General features: G+C 38.6%; 1 protein-coding gene across 1 annotated transcript in view; it reads right to left on the bottom strand.

Annotated features, from left to right (window-relative positions):
• Nucleotides 1-17,522, bottom strand: part of FRMD6 (FERM domain containing 6) — an 82,107-nt gene that overhangs the window by 20,688 nt on the left and 43,897 nt on the right. The window contains exons 3-7 of the mRNA XM_056133664.1: nt 14,110-14,200; nt 9,993-10,072; nt 8,926-9,002; nt 5,682-5,868; nt 1,718-1,873 (exon numbers count right to left, since the gene is read on the bottom strand). Of these exons, the coding sequence (XP_055989639.1) occupies nt 1,718-1,873; nt 5,682-5,868; nt 8,926-9,002; nt 9,993-10,072; nt 14,110-14,200 (591 nt within the window). The remainder of the gene's footprint in view (nt 1-1,717; nt 1,874-5,681; nt 5,869-8,925; nt 9,003-9,992; nt 10,073-14,109; nt 14,201-17,522) is intronic.

Here is a 17,522-nt window from a genome sequence, read left to right on the forward strand (position 1 = left end):
AAACAGAAACTGGTTGTCAAAAGTATCATTATTTGAGTTTTTTTGTTTTTTGGGCCATAGGCAGCATTTCTCAGGGGTTACTCCTGTCTCTGTACTCAGGAATTACTTCTGGCAGAGCTTGGGGGACCATGTGGTAAGCTGGGGATCAAACCCAGGTCGGCTGCATGCAAGACAAGTGTCCTACTTGCTCTACTATTGCTCTGGCACCTATTTGTATTTTTAATACCAAACTGTGGTAGTAAAAGTAAATTTTATTAAGGAGGAAAAACAACAAAATAACTCAGCCTTTCAGAATTTTGCAAAGAGATATTATGGCACTCAACTATGCCTTTTTTTTGGGGGGGATACACTCAGTAGTGCTCAGGGTTTACTTTTGGCAGGGCTTGGGGTGCTACATGGAGTGGTAGGAATCAAACTCAGGTTGACTGAGTGTGTAAGCCAAGAACCCTACCCCCTGTACTATCTCTCTATCCCTTCAACTGCACCTTTCAAGGAAAACAGGACGTTAACAATGTGCCTCTTAAATATGGAAGAAAGGAAAAAAATAATACCATCCTTTGGTTCCTGATTAAGTTTTCTGATCCAAACAGGAAGATTACCCGGATATATATATATATATATATACAAACTATAGTCCAGCCTCAAATGATCTAATTTATTCATCTCACCACAAAGGGCGCAGCAGGGATACCAAGTAACTGTGATAATAATAACAGCAGCAAGGACAACCTATGTGGAAAGTTGTTTTAGAAATTGTTCATCCATCTACTAGATCCTTTAACATTCAACAATCCTGATAGGTATATTGCCACCTCATTTTTCAAGGGCAAAAGGGAGCACGGAGAGACTGTGTCTGGTGTCTAGGGTCAGAGCAAGAGGCAAAGCAGGAATTTAATCCCAGAAATGGGAGGTTCAATGCAATCTTTTATGCTATTTGATGATATGCCTTGGAATATTTAAGTGGGAATTTAGAATTTTTTCCAAGTAAGTGACACTTGGTAAATAGGGAGGAGACAGGAAGGAGAAGACAAGACAGGAAGATGACAGACAACAGTGTGTGATTCCCTAAAGGACTGGTCACTGTTGCTGTTTGAGTGTGTGAAAATGTAAAAATGAGGCCAGTGGTGCAAAGAACACCAAAGACAGTAGCAAACTTCAGAGAGTGAAGGAGTACACTGCTCAATAAACACATAGGCTTGGTTTGCAAGATCACTTGAGCTCTGGTTTCACAAAAAAGTTTTGTGATCAGACATATTTCCTGGTCTCATAAATAAAGATTATATTTCCTATTCAATAATACGGATTAAAAAATTTAAGGATGAATATAAAATGTGTTCCATATACTTGGTAAACATAGGCTGTTACAAAGATGTTTTTATTATTATGAAAGTGGGCTTTACTTGGGATTCTCCAAGTAAAGCCTAAAAATTATTGAAACTACTGATAAAAGTTATTTTGCAAAGCAGAAAAGCAAATCTTGAAAAAAGATCTCCAATAATCACTGGAAAGCCAGCTTCAATTTTGGCAGCCAAATTATAAGTGCTACTGGGAAACCCTCCATCCTGCTTCCAGAACAGAGAGGTCTCCTGAGTCCCAGAGTGACCTGCAGCTCCATGAAGCCCCTCAAAAAGAAAAGCCCATTAGAAAGTGAAATCACAGCTGGACACAAGACCTTCTCCTGAGCAGGAAGGGGTTCTTCTTTCAGAAGTCACGGTACCTTATATAATCTGTAGTAATGAACAGCCACGTCATCCAGTCTGACTGCCTCTTTGATGTACTTGAGATGAGCCTCAGATGCTGTAAGCGCAAATTGATCTTTGTGCATGCTGGGGATGTGCTTCAGGATGTAGTCCTTCCCCCGCTTGGAAATAACCTTGGGAACAAAATAGGAGGGGTGAGGGGTATGCCAGGCAACATCTGCGAGGCAGACACTGGTACTACCTTCGTTCCCCAAAGGATGAAAGGGAGAGAAGCTCAAACAGGTAGTATAAATTGTCCAAGGGGCCATTGAAAACCCCCATTTTTCTTCTGTTTTCACCATCTGTTTTGTTACTAGGAGGGATTAGCTAATACTAAGATCAACTTAACCATAATTCTGAATGTCTAAGGGAAAAAAAATAAAAACACAAGCAATGGGGGAGATTTCTTTTTTTTTTGGATTTAAAGCCAGTCAAACCAAAACCAAACTGCACATATGCAAATTTTTGTACACACATTGTTTAATGAAATATTTATCAGTCCCCTGAAATGCATCTATTGTCAGCATATCCTCAGCTTCTGGGTCCCACTTAGTTCCTAAAATTACAGCCATAGAGTAGGAGGTGTTGAATACCAATTCAAAGAAGGCAGGGGACTAGCAATAACCATTCCAAACATTTTTTTCATTTTTGCAAAGGAGGCTAATATGTACACTCTTTGGAGACCTAAATAATCTAATTTGAACATTTACTGTAATTCACTGTGATTTAAGATTTTCATTGAACAGTAACTCAGCTTTTAGATGTCAAAAAGACAAAGGACTCTCTACTTGCAGGCTAAATGAAAGGTGTTGATTAGTTAAAAGTCTAATCGATTTTGCAAGGATTATAAAATATGGACAGAATTTTGCAAAATGAGCAAAAAGCACATTAGCATTTAAAACAATTTTAAATGAGAATACCTTCAACTTAAAAATGGTTTTTTTAATGGATACTGACAGTTTATTTCTTCCTACTGAATATTCTGTAGGCTTTAAATGTGATAAATTCTTAGCAAATTACAAGTTTTGCTGATAATTCAAGTTACACCTTTTTCTTTCTAAACTCCCCTTTACATGGACATAATCTAAATCAGTATTTGCCAACCCCTTTCAGGTCAAAGAACACATACAAAATTCTTAAAAGGGCACTGAGGGTAGAGTCTTGCTAACAGGAAGGATTCAGGAATCCAGGCCCACTTTGTGGGGAAGCTCTGGTTTCAATGACCCAGAATTAGTATCTGCTGACTATGCAGAAAAATAGATAAGGCTGAATTTGAGCCAAAAGATACTAATAAGTAATAGTTTAATGCCCTTTGTGGTTTCTTTTCAACAACAGAATCACTGTTAAGTCAGGCAACAAAACTTATAAGAAAGTTATTGAGACATGCCAAAAAAACATAAAAGGTGAAGTTTGGAACATAACTAAGAAATGCTCCATTTACTGGAGACATTTTCCTTTGGAAACAAGATGCAAAACTCTCAGATTCAGGGCCTTCTCTATGGCACCCAAAGGAGGGACACTGAGTCAGAGAAAGTCTTTCCAGGGACAAAAGCACCTGAGCCACATCTTAAACGATGAGAGGAGTTAAGAGAAATCTGGACAAAGAGTTCTTTGGCTAAAACAGCTATGTCCCAAAGTGACATCAGCCCTTGGGAGATACCGGAATTATCCAGTGGGAGCCTTAGGTGCAACTGGGGTGAGGTTTTTGTTTGTTCAATTAAAGAAGGTAGATTACCAGGGGGAACAGAGTGATGATTTTTCTTTTTCTGAAAAATAAGTGACAGACCAAATAAATTTGGGAACCTCTAGGTTAAAGGAACTGAAAGAAGAAAGGTTAGAAGTATGAAACATCATAGTTGTGTGGAAAGGGGAATCACCAGATGAGGAAAAAGCCCACAATTTAAGGTACAGGACTGAGAGAGGAAGCCGGAAAGCTGGCAGGGTCTGTATCCTGGAAAGCTCGTCCCTCACAGCTGGCCTCTGGGCTTCACTCCACAGAGGACAGAGGAGCCCCCAAGACTGAAATCAGACAGAAAAATCAACTCATTTTCAAGTTGTTTTTCCATAAAGACCAAGGCAAGAACAATTCACCCCAGTGGGGTAGAAGGAATGTTGGAAAAGTTGGAAGCCGGGAAAGAGGATGGAGAAGGGACTGTAACTTCTGAAAAGCCCGAGAGAGGGCCAGGGAGATGTATCAAGGGGCTGGAGTGCAGGTGCTGCAAGCAGAAGACCTGGGCTCAGTTGCAGCACTGAACTGTTGAGCATCACCTCCAAGCCTTGGGCCAGGAACTGTGACTAAAGTTCATGAAACAAAAAGAACTTTCTTTCCTTCTTTTTCCTACATTCCTAGCGGTGCTGGAGGCAATCAGGGCTATACCAGGCAAAGCTCAGAAGTCACAAGGTGCCAGGGATCAAACCTAAGGCTCTGCTGTGGCAGCCCTTGGAGCTATGTCTGTTTCCTTTGTCCCTCACTCCCTCTCTTCCTCACTTTCTCTCTTCCTCCCTTCTTCCCTTCCCCCCCATCACCTACATGGTTGTGCTCAGGGCTTACTTCTTGTTCTGTGCTCAGAGATCACAGCTGGAGGTGTTCAGGGATTGAATTCAAGTCTGCCAGGTGCAAGACAGGCCCCTTACATATTAGACTATCTCTGGCCCCTGAGCATTTTATTTCTTAAGCTGCGTGATGAGGAACTGGGAGTTTCTGATGAAAAAGCTGTTCCACTGAATGGAAAGGTCAGCAGAGTGATAAGGCAGGGGTTCTGAAGCACTCTCAAGTTTTGAAGTGACTGGGTGGACAGCAGTGCCGCTGAGAGTAGAATACAGACATGGGAATAGAAAGGATGTGGTGGGAAGGGGCTGGATCTGGCTTGGAACTGTTTGTTTTGGAGCCACACCCAGCAGAGTTCAGGGCTTACTCTTGGCTCCTTGCTCAGGGATCACCCCTGGTGGGGCTTAGTGGCTGGGACATTTGAGTCTGAGGTACACAGGGGGTAAATGTGCCATGGGAGAGAAACGTGTGAGAGGAGAGAATTGCCACACAGAGCTTTGCCAATAGCATCCATTTGGATGCGCTCTGTACGAATATGAGAGGATACGTGTCAAAGGCAGCTGAAAAGTTCAGGGAAAGAAGTGCAAAGTGACCACTCATTAGACTTGTGACTTGAAGGATGGGACACTGAAGCTGTTAGCTGGGGAGAGCAGTCGGAAGGGTGGAGGGGAGAGAAGGCAGAGAGAAGCAGACAGAGAATCTGAACAATCACACAGGACTTTCCCGAGCCCATTCAAGTGAAAAGGGAAGGTTCTTCTCTATCCCTCTCTTTACTGAGTGTGGGCCAGAGCAGAACGAACATGCTGCAGTGTTGTGACCAAGAAGGAGTTAACAATGAGGCCAGGGAGAGCAAGATCCAGTAGAAACAGGGAGGATAAAAGAGACAGAGATAGAAGGTGGATGGAGGTGGGGGAAGAAAACCTGAGATAGCCTAAGTTTTCTTGTAGAATTAAGGGGCTGAAGGAGATGGTGGTCAAAGTCAGGCACTTACGTTTGTTTTCACAGCAAGAGAAAAGCTGTGAATGAGATCACATTTTTCTTAGTGAGTTGTTTTTTCTCTTATCTCTTTGTTCCCCAGGAGAAAATGCTGCTGAAACTAAGACTGGATAAGATGAAAGTCATATAAATGCCCAAAGAGAATTGAGGAAATGCCGATTTCCCTAATATTTAGGAAAAGAGAGTAACCTTCTCCCCACTCAGTTACAAGCACACCGAGTATATTGGGGATCATATATCCCAGGCTCTCCATGTTAAAATTTATATTTGGGTCTCACGAAGGGTTTTACAGGCCACAAAACAGCTGTGTTCTCGTTTCTAGAAGTAACAAGAGTTTTAGCAGAAAGCGTCAGAAATGTGCCGGAGAAAACATTTCAGCTTTTGAAGCCAGTGCTTACCCAAGGTGGGAAGTAAGCCTCTGGCTCAAAGTACTTTCCATAGTGCTTGTTCCTTTTGAAGTTCCCAAGATCAGCCTGGAGGGCAAAGGCTGCCAGCAGGAAGTAGGCCTCCTCTCGGAGAACACACTGAGAATGGAGCACTTGTTTTCTCAGGTGCCAGTAATAATAGTGTCTTGCTGCTCTGTCACTAGGAAAATAAAAGAAACCAGAATTCACATTTTGATGGAACAATCCAATGGCATGTAAACAGAACCCGAATCCTGCTACCCATCTGCAGACAAGAGCACTTCTGTTTCAGCTCCCACTCACCCCCCCCTCCCGCCCAGCCCGCTCCCCACTCCCTGAACAAAGAGGGAGGAGTGGGGTGGCAGCTAATCCATCCATGCCAATAAGGAGTCAAAATTCCAAGTCGGACTTCCAAGACGGCACAAGTTTCATTTTTCTAAGATTTGTAATAATTTTTTCATTCATAGTAATGGGGAGCGGGAGGGGTGGCGAACATCCTACTCCAGTAAGGTAAAATACCTTGCTTCATGGAGCTGGAAAGATAGCACAGAGGGTAGGGTGTTTGCCTTGCACGCGGCTGACCTGGGTTCGATTCCCAGCATCAAAGCAAAAAACCCCAACAACAACAACAAAAAAAAAACAACAATACCTCGCTTCAGGAGTGAAAAGTATAGGCATTTCTTGTCTGTATTAAAATAGTTTCGCTACAATAATGCCACCCACACATGATTAATGTTTGTAAATCTAAGAGGAACGTTCGAACTTCAATGTTGCTTGGCTTTATTTCTGCTTTGTTTTCCAGTTGAGCAAATTACAAATTTTCTTAAACCCTTTTAAAATATTTCTGTCCAAATACACTTTAAAAAGTTGTTCTGACGCAGGAGCAATAGTATAGCAAGTAGGGCACTTGCCTTGCACTCGACCAACCTGGGTTAGATCCCTGAGCAGAGCCAGGGGTAAGCCTCAAGCACAGCTGGTTGTGGTCCCAATCCCCTCCTCCCAAATCTGAGTGAAGTGGAAAGGATTTTGCTAAACTTATTTTAATTAAGCGAGTATCATTTTATGGATTTTTTTAGGCACATGGTTATGGTAATCACAATACTCTCCACAGATAGGAATTTTAGTAGTGTGCTCAGTACAATTCAGACCAAATATAAAGTTATAAGATAATAGAGAACTTTTGTGACCAAAATGGGGGGGGGGGGGGGAGATGGAAGTATGTGTAAATGTGCATGTGTGACTGAGCTAAAAATTTTAATGAGTCTATTTGTGACCACATTGCAATTTCACTGAAAATTTTATTTGTAACACACAGTTTATTAGTTGATGACATGAAAACATATGGGCTTCAGGGCTGGAGCCACAGTATGGCAGTTAGGGTGTTTGCCTTGCATGGGGTCAACCCACGTTTGATCCCTGCTCTCCATCTGGTCCCAGAACCCTTCAGGAGTAATTCCTGAGCACAGATCCCCAGCACAGAGCCAGAAGTAATCCCTGAGCATTGTTGGGTGTGCCATCCAAAAAAATAATGCTCCCCCCAAAAAAACCCCAAACGTTGGGCTTTTTTAAACCAAGATCACGTTTAAGGATGCAGAGTTTAAAAATAAGCTAAGTATTTTTTTCCCTTGGGGCAGAATATTTTTCAGAATACTTCTTGTTAGAATGCTGACCACAGAGCACTTGGACTAGTTTATTCCTTGGGGAATAGGATGAATTAACCATTCATTAGTCTCATGGGGTTAATTACTGCCTAAATAATATCTGCCCTTCTTCCTAGCACATTTCATATTTACTAGCTAAATTGAGTTAAAACTGAGCAAAGTGTCTCTGGCTCTTAAAAATTATTCATGGGATAATTTTTTTTAATTTGCATGTGTCCTTCATATACATATTAAGAGCAAATAGCATTTCTAAAAGAAATCACAGTAAATGTATCTTTGTCTCATGGGCTTTGTCACATTTCTTCATGGGGTTTCACAAAATTTGAAAATAAGTCAAACAGAACTTACTTTTCTAGTTATTTTCTAATAACAAAACCGTATCTGAAAGTTTTCCAGCACAGAATTGTCCTACATAAATGATAATCTGAATCTTTAAAATAGTCATTTTTGTTTGCAAACAAGTGGTTCTACATGGAAAGTATCATGCTAAGTGAAATGAGTCAGAAAGAGAGGGAGAGACATAGAAAGACTGCACTCATCTGGGGAACATAAAGTAACAGAATAGGAAACGAACACCAAAGAATAGTTGAGATAAGTACCAGGAGGTCTACTCCACAGCTTAAAGGCAGCTCAGAAAGAGAAGGGAACACCAACTAAAGGGTGTTTGGAGGACTCGCTCGGGATGCGAGATGCGTGCTGAAAGTAGACTATAGACCAAACACGATGGCCACTCAGTACCTCTATTGCAAACCACAACACCCAAAAGGAAAGAGAGAGCAAGAAGGAATGCCCTGCCACAGAGGTGGGATGGGGTGGTGGGTTGGGGGGTGGGAGGGCTACTGGGTTCATTGATGGTGGAGAATGGGCACTGGTGGAGGGATGGGTACTTGATCATTGTATAACTGAAACCCAAGCACGAAAGTTTGTAAGTCTACAACTGTACATGGTGTTTCACTAAAAAAAAAAAAAAAAGTCATTTCTGAGTATGTATCAGAAGCATAGTATTATTCATGTACTTTCCTTCTACTTCCAGAATAAGAATTAATGACCTGCTCTGACCATATTGCATCTAAGATTCTCACAGGATTGCTCCATTTGGCATCACTTTAGCATTCAAACCACTGCAAGAGCCCCAAGGTGAAAAGAAGACCAAGCTATAGAAACACTGAGGAAAGAATTCTTGCTGTTCTCATTGCCTGGCCTCACTATGGGAAAGAACCAATTCTGTCATCTCTGCAAAAGTGCTAACTCCTTTTTGAACATCCTTTGGATGACTGATGTGCTAAGAAAATATGGAGTATAGAAAGTACAGGTTCCCATGATAGTGTTAATAGTATCACTAATAGTCTAACATTCACTCATCTGTCAACAAATATTAAATGATTACTGTACCTCTGATTATAGTGATTTCAAGGGTACATAGATGTGCAAAATGTTTTTTTTTAAATTCTCACCCTTATGAAGAATAAAGGCAAACAATAAACATGAACACTTAATTTGGCGTATCAGAAAAAGAGGTGTGTGAAGGGGAAATGACAATTTTGACACTCTAGACGCTCTCTGGAGCTTCCTCATACCTGATCAGCCTGCCATTTTCTACATAATACTGTACACGGAAATGGATGATCATAGGAGGTCCAAACTGGTCAATACCCTAAAACAAAGACACACATAAAAATCAAGCTGTTTTTAGTTACTTCAAAAGTGGTTTTCAAAAGCACTGAGTTATTATTTACAAGACACTTCTTAACTACTAATACTGAGCTTCTAATCAGTGGCAGCTGCAGTGGGTTTACAGTTGTGGAATACATCCGCTGGCAAAAGCAAAGTTACAAAAAAATTAGAATTGTATCTGATACTTCTTCAATGTAATGCCAATGACAACATAAGGGAGGATAAAAATAAATGCCAGTGGAAATTTCTAGCTGAGATCCTGCTCCTCTCTCAGCCCAGTCCCCTGTGGTGACCATTTGCTCCTCATTACAAATGTTCTCTTGTTCCTCTGACATTCCACATACCAAATTCTAATATGCTGTTTATTTAGACATTCATGATCCTTACTTTGTAGTTTGGCTTTGAAGTAGCCTTCCCCTTTATTCTGAAAATTCTGAAATACAAATTGGATGATCTAGGTTCAGATACTGGGGATTCAATCCCAACTTATTAGGGTGATTCTGGAACTACTATATAAATTCCCAGTAAATACTTCCACATGTAAATGGAAGGGACATTTACTAAAGAAAGCATTTGGTATAATAAACTAGCAAAGCATAATGAAAGAAGTATAATGAAAGAAGATTTAAAAATAACTTAATTTCTATGACATCAGCTTTGACAGCAAACAGGCAGGATAGGAACCAATTTGTTTCAGTCTTTATTAATAAAAAGTTATCATTAATATTAATTTAGCCAGATAGTCAAAATCCATTATTTTATATTATGAGCTATAGTATAAATATATATATACTATATATAAATATAAATGTCACACATTAATGTGACATTTTAGAGCTTACAAATCATTTTTCCCGTAATGTATCATGAAAAGTATTATCTAATCTATAATAGACTTAAAGTTTTTACAAAATTGATATAATTTTGCTCATAAATGTAATCTCACCCAAGGGACTTCGTATTGGCGTACCTTGCTGGCCTCCTTCTTCCACTCTTTTGGACAATACTTATAAAGCTTTTGTGACAACTCCATATACACATGTTCATTGTCTATTCATTGAAAAAAAGGGACAAGATAATGAAAGATAGGTTAAAACTGAGAAAGGAAGAACAAGAAATTACAACAAATCTTTTTTTAAAATCCTGAGTTTTTTTTTTTAATGTACTCTGAATTCACATACTAACGAAAAGGTCATGTGAGTGAGACACTAAAGAGATCCTTTGTAAATTATTTTTCTTTTATGCTATTTAAATTTAATATTTAGGGCTAGAGGGATAGCACAGAGGGTAGCACGTTTGCCTTGCACACAGCCGACATGGATAACCCAAGTTTGATTCCTCTGCCCCTCTAGGAGAGCCCAGCAAGCTACTGAGAGTATCTCGCCCACACGGCAAAGCCTGGCAAGCTACCCGTGATGTATTGGATGACAAACACAGTAACAAGTCTCACAATGTTACTGGGCCCACTGGAGTAAATCAATAAACAATAGGAGGACAGTGACAGTAAAAACTTTTAAAAAACTCCTGCTTTTTCATAGCTTCTAGGATCAATTTCCAGCAATGTGGGTATACTCAATTTTCAGCACTGTGGATTTTTCTTAGTCTTAGATAAATTCCTAGAGGATTGTTTCACAGGTGAAAAATACTGAAAGAGGACAGAAACACATTTTCATCGTTATGTGAAAATTTAGAAAACAGTGAAGTGGGACTGGAGAAATAGCAACAGGGGTGAAGGTGCTTGGCTGGCAGGTGTCCATCCCTCCTCAGCTCAATCCCTAGAGCATACAGTCCCTCAAGAACCACTGGGGAGTAGCCCCTGAGCCCCAAAACAAACAAATGAGAAAAGGAATTAGAAAAAGAATTGATGAGAACAGTCCATTTACAAATTACGAGCCTGTTCCATGGTTGTGAACAGCAGTCTTTAAAAACATTCCTCTGTCTTTACATAAAACACAGCCTGACAAAACGACAAACCATTATTTGCACTGTCTTTGGGATTGATCTCATGGGAAGAGAAGAATCTTATGCAAAACAGAGTGAATGCCAAATATTCTTCAAGCGAATGGTATTCTTTAACAATGAATGCCATAAGGCTGCTAAAACACACTTGCAAAGGTGATTTAGATGTGTGTAAATAAGATGGTGAAAAATAAAGTTAAAAAATTAACATTTTGTAGGAAAGAATCTTTTGAAAGAATAAAGCCTTAGTTATCCTATTTTGTACAAAATTTTAAATCTTTTTCTTATTTCTTTTTCTTTAATTCTCACCAAGGAGACATGTTTACAGAAAGTTCTATGTATTCATGGGGAGGGGGGGGTTGGAGACAGAGTACAGCAGTTAAGGCACATGCTTGCATGTGAATGCCCTGATTCAATCTGCGTTAGAGCATCACCAGCAGTGATCCCTAAGCACAGAGCCAGGGTAAGCCCTAAGTACCCTGAGATGTGGCCTGAAGAATCCCCATCCCAAATGAAAAGTATTCATTTTTAAAGAGGTAAAAGGAGGTGAGTATACTCAAGAAAACATGCTCAGCTAGCTCTTTCAAGTCCGAGTTCTCCCTTCAACATGTTTTTTCCCCACTCTGGAGAAGCTTGTGTTTTCTCATGAACATATATTCTTCGCTTTCTCTCCCCTCACAAATTTCTAATAAAATTGTCTTAAATATAAACTAGCTTGCCCCCTCTCCCTCCCACCTCTGCCCCCCACCCCCCTACTCAAGCTCACTGTCACTTCTTAAGAATACCAGGGTTTTTCCTGGAACACTGTGAGAGAATGAAAAGGGTAATGCTACTATTTTCACTTTTAATGGTACACTAAGTCAAGCACTTTGAAAGAAAGGAGCAACAAAGAGGTTGCACAAACAAAAAGAACAAAGAGGAAAAAAAAGAGGGGGGGAGGGGGGAATGGCTACTTTAATCCACTTATCAGATAAACTAAAACTAGCTTCCATCTCCTGTATGTTAATTAAACATGCAACAGACAAGACCAGACAATCTTCCCGTGGAATTTGATTGCATTTGGTTAGAGTGTTTGTCTGAAGAAACAACTTAGTGAGTGCAACTGAGATGGTTCACTCTAACAGTACATGTGTGTGTTTAAATGACCACTGTTTCTCTACCATGCGATGGTCTGACCAGGACTTTACATTCAAAATATACTCAAGCAAACATCGGTTCTGCAGAGCAGGTGGAACAATAATTTCCATTTGACATGTAATAAAAGTAAATCTGAGAGAAGTGACAAGTCTAAAGCCACACAGCTAGTTTGTGGTAGAACTAGAATTAAAACCAGGTCATCTGATTCCTGTTCCAATGTTCTTTCACCACACTACAATCTCTCTATTAAAAAGGACATCTTAAAACCCCTATTTTGAAACCTAAGGAAGCTGTAAACTGGTTTTATTAGACTGACTTGCTGAACAACAAAGACCAACAGTCAGGCTGTGGCTGTGGTAATAATAATTCAGTTTGAGTATAGAAAAAAGTAATTTAGAATCAATAGGGCATCTTATTTCTCTCAGACACTTCTCCTTTAAAGAATGACTGAGGTACGTACTAAAACTAGGATGGAGCTGAGCATTTGTGTTTTTATGACTTTAACTACCCCAGGAAGAAACAGGAAGAAGGTCAAATGAATGATTCATGGGTTCCTCGTGTGCTTCAGGCTCTCCAGTCTCTCCAAAAAAAACAACTAAAAACAGTTCACATTTTGGAGAAGGGCCTTGTTTTATCAGTTGATTATAATACATACAGAGACATTTCAACCATACAGATCTAATGTACAGATCTAAGCATTTTAAGAAACTAATCAAATTTTAAAGATATCAGAGCCTTTACATTTAAAACCTATTTCAGTAAAAGACAACTAACCCCTATCCAAGAATAAAATATAAAACTATATTTTCAAATAAGTCCTCTTGGAAAATTGGGCAAAGATATAATTCCAGTATAAAATATAAAACTATTTTTAAAATAAAAGTCTTCTGGCAAAAATATGAAATGTTTCTGTTATGTAGGAAAATAGTTAATTAAAAAAAATATGACTTGAAAGAAGAAAAACTTAGAAATGATTATAGATAGCCTGGGCATGTGTGTGGTACAGTGGTAGAGCGCCTGTCCTGCCCGGGAGAAGTCCTCTACTTGAGTTCCAACACCACCACACAGAGCTGAGTGAGAGTCCTGGTACCTCAATAGGTGAACACCCTTCCCCTCCCCCAGCTCCTGCCCCATGACTCTTACCCATACCATAAAATGAAGAAAAATTATGTGAGCTTAATTCTAATTAAGATGCTATAAAGAGTAGAAAGTTTATATAAAGTCTTCTGCTTAAAAATCTCTAAATAAGTTACATAGGAGAACACACTCCTGTATTTTTAAGTCATCCTGTCTGATTAAAAAGAGTGAAGAAGTGAAAACAGAAAATAGAGTAGATTAACAGATCACTTTTATACCATATGATTAAGGACAAGAGCATGTAAACAGAGAAAAACTAGTTTTATTACATCAACATTTATTTTAAATGTCAAAAATTATACAACAAATTAAATTACAAAAACATCCAAGATAATTTCTTAACAGGTCCAGCTCTTACCTAGATATAAGGAAACAAAAATTATGTTCGGTTCTTTAAAATGAAAAGGGTAAAAATACATAAAATTCAATTGACTAAAGAAGACTCAAGGGACTGGAGCAACAGCATAGCTGGTAAGGCCTTGCATGCGGCCGACCCGGGCCGACCCGGGTTTGATTCCCAGCATCCCATATGGTCCCCTGAGTACCGCCAGGGGTAATTCCTGAGCACAGAGCCAGGAGTAACCCCTGTGCATCGCCGGGTGTGACCCAAAAAGCAAAAAAAAAAAAAAAAAAAAAAAAATCAAGTGTTTAGTTCAAACTGTACTGAATACATGACCTAAAATTTTAAATCTTGTAAGAAATGTATAACAGTTGATATTTAAAGATAAATACTATACTGAAAATGCTTATGGATTCATTCTGACAATCACAAATTTAAATAAGTCAAATAAATTATAGATATAATACATCACTGCAATATTCTGGCTAAATTATGAAATGGTAATAAATCTTACTTTGTATAACACTTAGTCCAAATAGGTGACAGTCCTTTAGCCTGAGTAGATCACACACTTGAACCAGCAACTGGTGACACAGAATTTTAACCTGTAGAAATTAAAAAAGCATAACTTGAGATAATTCAACCAAGTTTATATAGTGAGCCACAATTAAATCATTTACTATTGTTAATATACTCCCTGAAAGGACAAGCCAACAGTACCAACCATTGGCTTATCACTTTACTTACAGTAAGGTTTAAATAGCAATGATAAAATACATTTTTTACAATATGGAAGAGCCAATGCATCTTTTACAAGTTTCATAAAGCGTATGATACATGAGGAAAAAAAATCTTATGCTAAAACTGGTGAAAACAAAATAACTCAGAAGGTAACCCAAATAGCCAATGCAAATCATCAAAAACGCTGATCTGGCAAAGTTTTTCTCTTGGTCTAAGTAAAATGCTCATTTTATTACGCAATGAATGAATACTAAGGAATCACTTCTGTCGGTGCTCAGGGGACCATATGGGATACCAGGGATCAAACCTATGCAAGGAAAGTACACTGCCTGCTGTACTATCTCTATGACCTGGGAATGTTATTTTTGAATTACATACAATGAATGATTAAAAATCAGTTTTAATGATTTCTCAAATGTCGAATAAAGTGTTTGGTGGAACAGTAATTCTGATGAGTTTGCCATGTTAACTTCAGAATCATTAACATGTTTTAGAGTTGACTTTGACTTTAAGAGATCTTCCAAGTTAATTTCTTCAACTTACAGAAATGAAAAATAAGGCTGAAAATGCATAAAGTCATGTTGCAAGTAGTTACAAAGGCAGTAAGGTACACCTGTCTATTAAAGTTTATGTATGTAAAAATGGACATTTTCACATGTATGTTAAAATATATGCATCATGGCACTATCATTCTGTCTTTATGTTTACAGACTTAAAGAGTATATCATTTTATAAACACGCCCTTTATAAAATCAGGAATTTGGGGAAAGTGCATGAGTGCTACCCCACCAATACTATTGGGAAAAAACATTTACCAATATGTGACCACTATTTATCACCATTATTTGAGAGACTTGGGATTTTTTGAGTAACATATATCATCATAATTCTAGTTGACAAAGAGGCTTCAGTAAAAAGAATGATAAACCAATAAAAAAAAAGTATCAAACAGCATGAAATTAACTTATATACTACAATTTTGAGATTTAAAATGTCTTATTTATCTACAGCAGGGGTTCACAGCCAAGGGCCACATGGCCTTCTATAGGCCCTCTTGAGATTCCAAGGAAGGCATGGGTGATAACTATAAACGGAGCAACAAAGCACCCAGGTGAGGAACCAATTACTAGGACAGAAAGGCCTCACAAAGGATAAAAGGTGGGAAGAGGGCCACAGCTGAGAAAAGACTGAGAAACACAAATCTAGAGCATCTTTAGTCCTTAGTTTTGACTATATTGTTAAAATTACCACATCTGGTGGTTGGAGAGACAGTACAATGGGTAGGGCACTTGCCTTGCACATGGCTGACCTGGGTTTGATACCCAGACACCCCATATTATCCACTGAGCCATTGGGTTCAAGGATTGATCCTTGAGCACAAAGCCAGGAGTAAACAAACCCTGAGCACCCAACCAAAACAAAAACAAACAAAAAAGTAATATACAAAGCACCTGGAGTAACTATTAACTAAAAACAGCGAATGTACAAATAATGTATAAAATATATTATACTGCAACTCTGTAAAACTGTGGCTTAAAAAGTACTGTACATTTTTTTTCATGCATTCCACATAAGTAATATTATTCTGCTAGTTAAAAAAAGTATGTTGAGCCCACTGGAAAAGCTCATTAACAGTTATCAAGTAAATGCAATATTTGCGTTTAAAAGCTGTAATTAATTATAGTTGTATCTCAGGAGACTTATCTGTCGTGAAAATAAGATTGAAATTTATAAAATATGCATATGAGGCTATAATTTCGCTGATTCTGAAAAAATGTTAATCTTTAGAAGCAAGGGAAACTTTATAAAGGTTCTGTACCATATGAGGTATTAAGAATAAGTATGAAGGTATTATTTGAAAATACACTCTGTGAAATGTTTTATTTATTGATTTTTGGTTTGCAGTTGTTTATTTAGACAAAATTCACATATTAAAAAGAGTCAGAATATATTACTCAACCAGTCCCCTGTACCCTCTTTTAGTCCAACTACCTAGCAGAGAGGAATCTGGGACGTGGCAAAGGAGTCTACCTGATTTGGGAATAGAAAATCTTACAAGTCTACATGGGATTCAGGCTCTCCATTGACTTTCATTAACAGAGCACCCTAATGGAAGGAGCAAACAGTGTAGAGAGATTAAAATAAGCATTCCTCTGATGAATGTTCACTACTGAGCAGTTTCAGCTGCAAGGCACTGTAATATATGCTTTATGTAGGCTGTATCTTTACATTCTTAAGCTGTCTTGGTGAGGGGAGCAAGGTTAACTGTACCTTAAAGATAACGAAATTGAAGAAACCCCATGCCCCAAGTTTCTAAGACTGCAGAATGAGTCGAGAACGACATATTTCTACCTAGGCCCCTGGGACTCTAAATCCCTCTTTAATCATGATGATATACTGCTTTACCAGTCTGTGACCATAATCCTGACCATCCTGTAGAGATTTTTGTACTAGGTTTGCAAAAGACATAAAGTCTGGGAGTCTGGAACTAATCTTTGACTAGGAGGAATTGAAATAATATAGCAGCTATTATACAGCAGACAAGGAATATGCTAATGGGCCAACCCTTAATTCTCATGATCATCCTGAAGCACGGGTATTTCATCTGTTTTTATAGGCGTAACTGCTGAGGCAGGGGTGGCATAATTAATTTTCCAAAAGCCATTCAGTCATGGGATTTGAATTCAAATATGTGTGTGTTAAGTCTACTCACATATATAAGCCTTTCCACTCCCATTTCTGCTTTTTTATTGCTGTTATTCTTCATAATGAGAGCTAATATAAACTGAAGACCTACTGTGTCCAAGGTAGTGGGCAACTTGGTTTTCTTTTTGCTTGTTTTGGGGCCATGCCTTTGGCAAATTGATTTTATAAGTGAAGGTGATTAAGTAACTGGTTGAAAGGTCACAAAACTAGTACCGATAGAGTCAAACATAAAAAGAATCTTACAAAATTTCTCTGTAATGATGATAACTACATTATTAAAGTAAGAACAGCCAATATTTACTATGTTTCGCACATTGTTCAAAGCATAGGTCAAAGGATACAAAGCCAAATATCACACCCAGGAAATGGTGGCATAAAAGAAACTAGATGGTGCTGATTTACTGGTCTGGCCCTGTGTGGTCTAAGATTTTTAAAGAATCTATAGCACTTGTTTAAAGATCTTGTTAAATGCCTATTCCT

The sequence above is a fragment of the Sorex fumeus genome, unplaced genomic scaffold (genome assembly GCF_029834395.1).
Source record: "Sorex fumeus unplaced genomic scaffold, SorFum_2.1 ptg000098l, whole genome shotgun sequence".
In the NCBI taxonomy this organism is placed as follows: domain Eukaryota; kingdom Metazoa; phylum Chordata; class Mammalia; order Eulipotyphla; family Soricidae; genus Sorex; species Sorex fumeus.